The sequence below is a fragment of the Larus michahellis genome, chromosome 8 (genome assembly GCF_964199755.1).
Source record: "Larus michahellis chromosome 8, bLarMic1.1, whole genome shotgun sequence".
Taxonomy (NCBI): Eukaryota; Metazoa; Chordata; class Aves; order Charadriiformes; family Laridae; genus Larus; species Larus michahellis.
The window spans coordinates 6,407,597-6,418,979 of record NC_133903.1 but is presented as its reverse complement, the minus strand read 5'-3'; the positions used below and the strand labels follow the sequence as shown (position 1 = coordinate 6,418,979).

The window sequence follows — 11,383 nt, the reverse complement described above, 5'->3', positions numbered from 1 at the left end:
GTGCGATCATGTCAGGAAGGGTAGTGAACGAGCACGTTTGGAAGTCGTAAGACAGAGTTAAGCACAGGATTCAATGGGGCAGACAGATCCTCAGTAATTACTGAGTTGTGCTGCCGGATTTCCTACATATTGGCTTGTGATACTGGAAATGGCAGCTGAGGCATATTTAAAGCAATGTGAAAGCAGGCCCGGCTCGGCTTCTTCATATGGGGATTTGTAGTGGGAGCTATTTCTTGTGGCTTTCTCAGGTTTTTCTCAATTTAAAAAAAAAACAAAACCAACAAACTGAAGTCTAAATCTACAGGAAAAGAAGGTTAACGGGGCAGCGTGCAGCTCTGTGGTGCATTTCTCTGCTGTAAGCCAGAGTCGCCCTTATTGTTCCTGGCGGATCCCAGGATCCCATTGAAGTCTTCCTGGGATGGAGAGCTTGTCTTTCATGCTGCAGCCACTTGTAGAGTCTCATTCTCCTTCTACTTGAAGTGTTTTTTCCTTATACTGCGCGTAAATCTTGCCCTACCCCCGGTGGCTGTGGGCAGGTCATTTGCTCGCTCTCCTCTCCTTAATTTTTTACCTCTTTTTCAAGGAAAGATGCTGTCCCAGCACGCTCTCTCATTGTGAGGCGCTCTTCTGCGGTTCTGATGCTGAAGAAATGGAGGAGAAGATGTTAGATGAGTTTATCTCCTCCCTATTGCCAAAGCTTGGGCTAGTAAGTGTAAATCTCATATGGATTTGCAGTCAGAAAACAGAGTATGCTGTTTTCAAGTCTGTTTTAATCTTCCTATGCCAACCGAAAGAGATTTTTAGGGGGTCGGTGCTTCTCATCTGATGTTTTCCATAATCTTCCTGTTACAGAAGGCTCCTGTTCTCCATTTACACTCCTAGTATATGATCTCAACAGGTTCCTCTGCTTCCCCTATTTCTGGCCCTGCCCCAAGGACAGGTAAGGTTATTTTGGCAAATTGGTTTATTGGTGCCTTGTACCACGGGGGCTTCATCTTCTACAAGGCTCCTGGGGTGAGACCTACAGGAGAGTTAATGGTTCTTAATAAAACGCACTGGGATTTATGGCAGCTGAGGCAGTTTTGTCATTTCTGTGTAATACTGTTCACTGAAGGATTTGGAAAAAATGTTCTGACAAATCCCTGATGACTTATGTCAAAGCATAAAATACAAAGTGCCAATTTAGGGAAATAATTGGAAAAATAAATACAAATTAAGTTTTTTCCTTTTCATTTGGATTTCAGCACTTAAATCCCCCACTTTTTTCTCTTCAAAAGAGAACTGAAAAATCTTTTTTTCAACGTTTAGTTCTCCAAGCCACATATTGCTGGAAAAAAGGGATTTAAATTCTGTTCCTATAAGAGAGGCCCTGGCAAGCTGCCTGTATGTTGATGAGCAGATCTCAAATATTTGTGCTTTGGATTTGGCTCATTAAACCCCTCTAAACAGGGATGCTTGTCCCAGCCCTTGAAGTTGGAAAAAAACTGATGGATGCTTTCAAGAGGTGGCAGTACGAATGTTTTTATACATTATGCTATTTACATATTAGAAGTTGGAAAAAAACCTGATGGATCCTTTCAAAAGGTGGCAGTACAAACGTCTTCATACATTACACTTTTTAGATATTGCAATTGTTTTCCCACAAAGGACTCAGAAGGTTGAAACTTCTAGTTATTTGATGCTATAAATAACTAATTTGAATAACGTAGGCAACTCGATAACCTTTTTTATTATAGGAAAGGTTATTCGGCACCTGAAACCAATGTGGCTTTAATGATTTACCTGCTTGTGCCACTCACATATCAGCCATGCGCATTTTGAATGTGTCTTATTGCTTCAATAATCAGACTGTTTCTAATTATGTGTCTGGGGTTATGGAGCTACGCATGTATAGTGGTATAGATGGAAGAATTTTTGCTTGCTTCCTGGTAGAAAGTAACTTTTCCAAAATCAGTGCGGATTGAACATAAACACATTCCGGGTGTGTTTTTTCCAGCGCTGGATTAAGCACTGTCAATAACTCCAGCTGGGCATGACATTTTAAGAGGGTTGGATCCTTTTTTTTTTTTTTTTTTTCTTTAATTATAGTCAATGCAGCGAAGTGCAGACGGGGGCGAGCCCAAGCTGCGGTGAAACTGCTCGAAATGTGAGGAATGTTAGACAGCCCCGAGACCGCATCAGCCTCAGCGGATAATCCCTGCTCCACCACAGGCATCTCGTGTGGTCCTTCGCCAGTGGCACCCTGCACCCGGAGTATGACTTTCTGCAGCTGTAAAATCTAGGTCTGGGCTGGGAACGATTCCAAACCAGGGACAGAGGAAGGGGAAAAAAAGATTTTGAGCTCTCAAATGGCTGGGAAAAACAGTCTGCAAATGCCTTCACTGAGTCCCGTGCAGCGGAAAGGTTTCTGCTCGCGCATGTGTTTGCTCAGGGCTGGCATCTCCCCGTTAGTGCTCTCAGTACTAAGTGGCGTGCTGCAAATAAGCAATGCAGCCGTTAGGGCTTTTACCATCATCCTAATGGAAACAGCTGATTAGGAAGCTTTTTTAGAAAGAGGGTGGGAAGGAAATGCTGTGCAATGGCCTGACCTCAGCAACTGGGACAGCTGACAGCAGGTCAGCGGAAGATCTGCATAAAATGCCCTTGCGAGTGCTTTTTTAAAGCTGTGCAAGTTTCCCACTTTTCCTTTTCAGGGTTGCAGGCTTTGATGGAAACAGGAGCAGACATGGTGTTCCAAGGCTTGTAGACCCATTTTCATGCATCTACATCACGGATAGGCTACTTAAAAGTCCCTATCTTCACAAAGATTGTGAGATCTCAAAGATTCAGTATTTATTTTACAGCAAGGGGTCATTAACTTCTCTGTCTCCCCATCATGGTAATTGATGATGGCTGTTTACTGGCCTGCAAGGAGAGGAGTTGGTGTCGGTCTGGTTTCTGGAGCCCTTTGGTATTAAAGTAACTAAAATTGTCACCTGAGATTGTTGTGTGGGACTGGATGTTCAGTCTAATGCTTTTAGCCCTGTACTGTGAAAAGGTGTATGGAGATAAGATAAACAAAGCAAGTGTACTCAAAGCAATACCTTTATTTCAGCTACTTTTCCAAACAGCTGTGGATAGGGGAGGTACAGCACTGAAGCAGTTTGCCTAGCAAGAACTTTTCATGTAGCCTTCATACAAATGGCTCGGGATGCAAACGAGAGACTGGGGGAAGGGGCAAGGAGGACCTGGGAGAAACGATGTTTCTCACTGCTGCGTGTACCTTTCCACTGTTACGTCAATTTTTTAGGAAAAAGAAATCAAATCCCCTAACATATTGCCGATTGCAGTAAAGCACCTTTTTTCTTTCCAGTTTTGTTCTCCGTTTTCCAGAAATGAGGGTGCCATAAAATGATAATTTTCAGACATGAGCATGGCCTCAAGTTCCAGTTGACAATGAGCACCCTGAAATCGGATCCTAAGGCAGGGCCCACCACTTTCCTTAAAATGGGAAACACGCACATTCCCAGCCATGTTGGATGTTCTTGTGTGAGAAGTATTGCTAGCAGTACAGAAGTCTAGCAAAGTTATAGCACGTGGCTACAACTGTACTTAAAACTATGTGCCGCTGAAAAAGCTTTGCCAGATCGATATGCTGCTATTTATCTCATTCTAGCATTATGCTCTCAGAATGTAATATTACATGAAATGGAACAAAAATGTAATTTAGGGTAAATGTACTGTGCAAAATATTGTTCTTAACACTGGTGCGTTCTTGCCTACCTGAGTGGAGCAGACCTGGTGTAGGTGCTGGCGAGTGTGGGCTTTTATTAGCAATACTGCACACTGCAAAGATTCCCAAGTATTATGGTAGGAGTAACGACAATTCTTAACTAGCACCCAGATAACTGGTATCTGAAGATGACCCTTAGTATAATTAAAGTATCTTCTCTAAAGCAGAGCAAAGAGGTTAGATTTTTGCTACCAACTTGGCAAACTCTTCAGGGATATTACCGGGGCTCTCTACAGGGCTGCAGAACTGGGGCCTTCTGTGTGCTGCTTCTCCAGGGCACGTAAGGGCTGAAGCCTTCTCAGTACTTGTGTAGCTTGCATCACCTCGAAGCACAGTCACCTCCATCCACGCAGGTGTCCTTGGCATGGACAAGCAACCCTGACAGCAGGCCAGGAGGCCTGTAATCCTTCCTAGTGGAACTAGACATATGCATTTCTAAGAGGGAAGACACTAATGTATCTACCAAAGCTTTGAGCCTAAAGCTGATGAATGACTACTCTACGGCTGGCTTGATTAAATGGCCGTTGAAGATGATGTAAACATCTGACTCCTCACTATAGATGGCATTTTCTCGCTCCCGCTTGAACATCCTCACCCAGACCTCCTCTCCTTCCTGCAGGTCCAGCATCAGGCTCTGGCTCTGCATGATGCTCCGATCACTGGGCTGGGTGTAGAGGATGGCCACCTCTTTCTCATTCTTCATCAAGTGCAGGTAGGTCTCCTTGAAGTTCCAGGTGTGGACGTTGAGGCTGAAGTAGTAGACTCCTGCCACATAGCAGAAGAACTTCCCCGAGAACATGTTGAAGTGTTTGTAGAGGTTCACAAACTCGGTGTCAAAAGTGACGTGCTGGAAGTAGTCTGAGCTATGAAGGGGTTTTCTCCGACCCACTGAGAAAGCAGCGTAGAGCTGCTTGCAGGAATGGCCTTGCGGGCCAGGCTGGCCTTTCTGTCCCTTCCGTCCATTAAAGCCACGTAGCCCCCTTTCTCCTTCCTTCCCAACTGCTCCGGGGTACCCTCTCTCTCCCATTTCGCCCTTCTCACCTGCGGGCATAAAGGAAAACCTTGTCAAACACAAGCATGAGAAGATCAAGGTGCAGACGCATCCTTGCTGGACACTACAAGCACAGCAGCTGCTAAAACACTGTTTTCCCAGCACAGATATCTGGAAGCATGGGTCAGACACCAGCACACTCCTAATTCTCATAAGGCTAAAAATGCCATCTGAAAGCTTGGCCCCACTGAACTTGTGGTGCCAATGTTTAACGCCCAACAGTGAAACTCCATGACCTCACCAGAGTGGTTACATGAATCCAGCAGTCACGAACCCAGCAACTTTGTGCGGAGGTTAGGGCAAGAGAAATTATTGATTTTGCTGAGGTCTGATTTGAGCCTGGGAGAGGTGGTTGGGTTCTTCTGGTCTGCATAACCCCGCTCGCAGGACTCCCTGCCACGTCTCCTGTCTTTATATGCTTAATTTTTGTTTGCCTGCCTTACTGAGACGAAAAAATGTGCAATGGAAAAAGTGAGTAAGCGTTTTGCCTAGTCTCTAACTCTACCATTTAGCAATTCAGTGACAACATTTGCATCTACTTTTTAGTGTGACCTAACTTGAGCTTCCAATGATTCTAGGTTTTTTATGGATTAGAGCCTTTTGCCAACTCTTCCCATTTGCACACATTTACAGGGTGCCATGTCACCCCTTGATCTTCTTTTGGGTAAATAAAGTGGATGAGTTTCGTGGTGTAGGGAGGAGCACAGCTTGCAAAATGAGGGTAAGCAAGTAAGACAAAGGATGTTATCATGGTAGTCAGCTTTACCCACCTTTGAGGATGGTGATATCTATAGTGGGCTGGACTTTGGGTACCGAATAGGCAGGGTCACTGCTCATCCTTGTGTATCGGGAGGAGATGATGGAGACAGGCTGCTCAGATGGCCCACAGCATCGCACACACGAGAGGCGCCGCGGCTCCCGTCTCGGCAGACCCTTTTCCAGTATGGCACCAACGTTTGCAGTGGACACCAAGAGCAGGAGAAACATCTTCATCTCGCTCATCTTCAGTAGAGCCAGCTGGACCAAGCAAAGGAACAGAAATGATTAACACGGTGATTCAAATCAGAGCTTCTGATGGGCCATCTGTTAATGCTACTGCAAGGTGTATTTCTTCTGATTAATTATTAGCTTATCTTGCAGTGGCACCAGGAGACTCCAGGTAGGAAGGGTGCCCCACTGCGTACTGTTTACAAGCAACGGAAAAGGCAATCCCTGTCTTTCATTACCTACAGTTGAAATGTCTGACAAGAGACACCAGGTAAACAAAAGAAAAAAACCAAACAAAACCTGCTGAGATCAGAAACTCAAGGCTGACACGCTTAAAGCTGTCACAGCAAGCTCTCCTCAAGGCACACTCGCTGCCTGACTTTGACCACATCCATGTGCTGCTCCTAGCAGAATTTCTGTGTACACTTTCCATTTTTATTTGCCGGTATGCAGAATGGAAACCCAAACAGCCACAACAAACAGACTGTACTGGGATTTGCTCTGCACAAACACTAGTTTTTGAGATCATCTATTACATTTTCATCTGCTACTGGTGAGCTCCAAAAGCCCTGAATACTGGGTGAAACGAACAGAGAGAAAATGTTTCAGGTGGTGCAAAGGAGGTGAGTTTTCTCTAGCTCCCCATCGACCTCCTTCCTAGGGAGGGATTGGAGCTGGGGACAGGCAACTGCTGCCTCATTCCATGTGTAATTAGTGTCATTCTAGTGATTGCAGTGGTGTTTCATACAAGACAGATTTTGGACTGATGCCTTTTGGATCTTATCCAAAGTCCAATTAGTTGGATGGACTCTTGCTAACCTCAGGCTGGGAACAGCTTTTACAGTTCCTGTTTTACCAGCTTTAATTCCTGGAATGGTTTGGGCAGGTAGTAGCTAGATGGCCTGAGCTTTCAGAAATAGCTCAAGGAACACACAGGTCCCATCAGCAGAGGGAGGGAGAGAATCCTGCCTTGGAGCTCTACAAAGGCTTCACTGGGCACAAAATGGACCAGTTGGGAAAATATGAAAAAAAAGTGTCGGTACAGGGCAAGGTACTTGGATTGTACCAGCATTGTTGGGAGATGCTTTCTTCTAGTTCTTACCTGCCCCAAAAGAACTGTCATTCACACCTTTTATTACTTGGTGTAATCCAGCTCCCTGGAAACCTGATGAATACTTATTAGCAGCAGCATAATAACTTTCCGTCTGACAGCAGTGAAAGTCCTTTCATCAAATCTGTCATAACTTGAAATGATCTTTCTATTCATAATCGTACCTCATTCCAGGTACAAGTCTGAGGAGGGATTAATACTCCTTTTATATCAGTGTTCAAGGCATGAATTTCATTTTCATTAAGTCCTTTTTAATTTTCATTCTCTTCTTAAGCCATCTTTGTGCTGCCAAACAGGAACAGAAAAGCAATGCAAGTCTAAATGGACAGCAGGCCATAAATAACCAGCCCGTACGTGACCAGAACAGAAAGTTTTGCACCATGGAGAGCATTTGGGGGTCCAGATAATGTTTCTGGAGTCTCCTCTGCTGTGATTAAAGTTTGTGCGTATACGTAATGGTCCAAAGAAGACCCCATGGTCGCTGAGAGTCGCAGTCCTCTGTGGGACTAAAATCTATTTAGCCCTTCTCAGGAGCGTGGGTAATCAATAACCTGGGGATAAAGTATAGGCCGTTGGATTACATTATCAGAACATTAAAACCAGAGGACATAATTGCTCATAATACCCTCATGAAGGAGAAAGAGCATTCATTAAGAGGGGTATTCATAATGGGCGGAAGGGAAAGGATTCATAAATATGAAGAAATTACTTTACATTTTTATAGGCCATTATTCTCCCTAAGATGAATGACTTTCCTATTTTTAGAAGTGGCTTAAGGAAAAAAAAAAAAGTCTGGGTGAAAAATCAGTGTTCGGGCTGTGCACATTTTACATTACGGTAATCCAAGCACCCGTTGAAGAAATCACGGCCACTTGCATGATTCATGAAGAACAATTACTCAAGTTATTGGCTAGAAATTGCTTTTGGGGAAAAAAATGAAGCAAATGAAGCAATAATCCAGTCAGTTCAGGGCATCCTAGAGCTGACACCCCTACACCTCATTTTCCTTCAAAAAGTTAGTGAAGTTAGCTCATTGAAGTGGCAGAAATATGCATTTCGTTGCAGTATCTGTGGTTATGGGAAACCTTAATGACATATGTGAATAAACAGAGTTTCAGGTTTGCAATCTGCTCATAACAGGCAAGAAAGGCCAGGAGAAGAAGTAAAATAGGAAAGCGCTGGACTGAAAGGAGTCCAAGAGGACTGCAAGAAAAAGACAATGAATTCAGCAGCATGGGATTACGTTTGGAAGATACCCAGCACGAAACTGGAGAGCAGGTGAAGGAAAAACCCCAAACCAGAGAAATCAAATATGCAACAGGAAAGGAAACAACCTGGTAAGGATTTCCTTATAATAAGATCATGTTAGTCTGGAGAAAAGAATGATTTGAGCCAAATTTCAGGGGAGAGGCAAATATAACTCTTGTGGTGGTAGGGAAGTCAAATCTGATGCCTTAAAAAAAATAAATAAAAAAATAAAAAAAATACAAAAACGATGAAGCTCAGAATTTAAGGCCTATGAGGTAAGGTAAAGTGAAGGGTTGTTTTTAGCCATTTGTTTTTTTCCCTTAAAGATAATTATTGTGACCTTATTTTGTCAAATGTGGCAATGATGGATTTGACTTCAGCTGCACAGGTTTATCTTCTTGGGAAGACAGCAAACACCAGAGTCGGCTTTGCTCTGCTGTGGCCTTGACTCACCAGAGCACGGGCAGGGAGGCTGCCTCTCCTGCACATCATTCAGATCCCTGCACCGGGAGGGACATCCATCCTTCTTCCCACCGGGATCCGACATGCTCGTTAGTGCCTAAAATGATGCATTAGTCCCGCATTGAATGACCCGAGGCTGCAAAACTGAGTACATTCCTCTTTGGTCATCCTTCACAACACCACTCGAGAGATGGACAGGAGCATCCCGAAAGCAACAGATTAAAACTGGAAGTATAAATTCTTGTTTTCTGTGTGGGGAACCTGCAAATCGCAACCTGATTTGATTCAGAAATCTTGTTTTTCCTGTCGTGTAGAAAAACCCAGAGATGATGACAAACATGCAGGCATTCTAGTGGCTGGGAGGAAAACTAGTCTCATGTCTTTGGAAACTTTGAAGTCTGTAAATGTTTCACCTGAGGAAAAGAAGATGGTCTCAGCCCCCTCTCTCTCAAAACCATTTTTTCAGTTCAGCTTCTTTGGCTCTGCTTTTAGCTTGGCTTCATTTTGAAACAGTTGATTGACGATTGATGAGTTTGAAACATTTCAGTTGAAAAGCTTGCAGCGGCAGGTAGAAAAAATGTAAACTCTTTTTGCAAAATGCTCGCTAAGCAGAAAGCTCACCACAAGGCTGAGCGCGCAACCTGCTTGGTTGCAAGAGGTCATTTCAAGATAAATGACTTGCTCTTCCCATGAGACTTTCAAGCCTCCCCACTCCAAAGCCATGAAACACAGCACGGTCCCCAGCCTCTGCGAGCGGAGCCAGGATGAAACCCAGGGTGATGTTAATCTGGTGCTAAGGAAGGAATTCTGCATGTGCAAAACGAAAATTTATGAATGATGAAAGGAGATATCTGAACTTGATGAAAAGGCAGTTAATTTCAGTGAATTTTGGTGATGAGGATGACTGGTGGTTGTGTCCCTTATAACACTAGAATATGTGTTATTGTTGGAGAGCTGTTTAAACGTAATGAAGGTTTTCTTTGACTGAAACCACCCTTTAGCTAAGGTTTAAAAAGACTGTTTGCTTTTTCTGTCCCTTTTCTTCCCTTCTGAATTTCTGAGTAGAAAGACAAGATTGAAATATTACCGAAAGGGACTGTTTGTTCAGGTATTTCTGCCAGGCCCAAAACAAGAAGAAAAAGCAAGTGAAAATACCAGTCTCTTTGCATTGAATTCAAACACTCCCAGTGTTCGGACCCTTTTGGACGGGTGTGTTTGTCTTCCTCACCAGAGCCGGCAATTCGAACCCTTTAACGGCTGCTGGCCCACAGTCCTGGTGAGGATGCAATGCCTAAATCAGGGACGCTTTTGTCTACCATGCTCAATCCAAGGCAGAACAGATGATTAAATAACGTATTTCACTCTGCGCTGACCTTGGAAGTACCCTGACTTAAAATATAATCCATCAAGCTTTTTATTTACGTATTTTTTTTACCTCCTATGAACAACGTGCATCAAAATTGATGGTTTTCCAGTGACACCTAGCATTCCCAGTGTCTTCCAGCAAAAAAAAAAAAGCCAAATTCCTCCCATGCGGGGCTTTAGAGATGCCACAAACCTTTGCTAGGGAAGGGCAGAAGCCATTAGTTCCAGTCCAGGGAGTTAAATGATGTGATTCTTTCTTCTTGTGTGCAACTTGTTATTTAAATATATTTTCTTGACACTATTACAGCTGGAGAGAGCACCTTGATTGATTTTTTTGGTTCATGATTGAGTTTAATCTTATAGCTCAAGGTAGACAGCTTAAGTATGAGGCTCACGCAAAGCTTTTTAATGATTCTGTGTACCTGAAGAATTTTAATGCTTTGATGTAAAGTAGCACATCTGGGCAATACAAATGATAAGAAATCCCCGTAATATCTGCAAAAATAGCTTACTTGCTCTGCGCAGAGAGAAAATAAAGCAAGAATGCAAAGCAAGTCAGCCTGGAGGCTGGACCAAAAGGTTTTTCCCTGTGGTTGGGCAACCACAGTAGCACAACACTCCACAACGTGGAGTTTGCAACCTGAAGCTTAATCTTGGCCAAACCTTGTCTGGTCCATCGGCACCACAAGCAGCCCCTGCGGGATGTATAGGTCAAGGCAAAGGTACCTTAACCTACCCCAGCCCGGGTTTTCACTGGGTACAGTGGAAGTACATCCTTACCTTGCAGGGATGCTCGAAGAGTAAATCCCACCAATAACTGTGCTGTTGCGATATTGAGAGTTCACGAGGCAGAAATTGCTCTCGGATCCCTGAGCTGCGCTTTAAACTTCTACTTGCATTTTCCTTCCTGTTATTCCTAAGGGTTCACTCGGAAAAGCAACCTATGACTATCTTTGCTTTAAATTCACGGCGCACAGGACAACACCAGCCGCTGCCCTTTTTAATTAGTGGCAAATCTTAACTGAAAACCCAAGAGAGCGGTTAAGACTAAAACCTTTCTTGCGCCGCAGAGATGGAAAACACATGGATGTGTCAGCATTGAGCCTCGGCATCGTTCCAGAGATGGAAACTATTCCGGTTCTGCTTTTTTACCTTTTGTCTTCTTTCAAGCCTTAACCTTCTCACTGCTCCAGACCTCCTTGCACCGCCAGCAGCAGGAAACGAAGCATCGTTAGGGCTGGGTTTGTCTGGACGCTGGACTTCCTCTTGGAAATTATTTGCTCGGGTGTTTTTTTATTTTCTTCCCCAGGAGGGTCTAAAATTTCTTCATGAGCAACTTATTGTAGAAAAGCCCAAAACGCTCAAGGAGCTTGTGTGTTTTCCAAGG

At 43.9% G+C, this 11,383-nt stretch overlaps 1 protein-coding gene and 1 long non-coding RNA gene across 3 annotated transcripts; one reads left to right on the top strand and one right to left on the bottom strand.

Annotated features, from left to right (window-relative positions):
- Window positions 1-584: 584 nt before the first annotated feature.
- Window positions 585-2,811, top strand: LOC141747375 (uncharacterized). Its single transcript, XR_012588701.1, has 3 exons — window positions 585-706; window positions 853-940; window positions 2,089-2,811. It is a non-coding gene; the product is annotated as an uncharacterized LOC141747375 (long non-coding RNA).
- A 265-nt stretch (window positions 2,812-3,076) lies between these two features.
- C1QTNF8 (C1q and TNF related 8) lies at window positions 3,077-11,157 on the bottom strand. Of its 2 annotated transcripts, none has more exons than XM_074597545.1 (3): window positions 11,149-11,157; window positions 5,594-5,840; window positions 3,077-4,813 (listed from the first exon to the last, which is right to left on the bottom strand). In XM_074597545.1, the coding sequence occupies exons 2-3, from the start codon at window positions 5,823-5,825 to the stop codon at window positions 4,266-4,268; spliced, it is 780 nt and encodes a 259-aa protein (XP_074453646.1). In that variant the 5' UTR covers window positions 5,826-5,840; window positions 11,149-11,157; the 3' UTR covers window positions 3,077-4,265. The 2 variants fall into 2 exon arrangements, with proteins under 2 accessions (XP_074453646.1, XP_074453645.1); XM_074597544.1 differs by lacking the exon at window positions 11,149-11,157 and adding an exon at window positions 10,777-10,799.
- Between the last annotated feature and the right edge of the window lie 226 nt (window positions 11,158-11,383).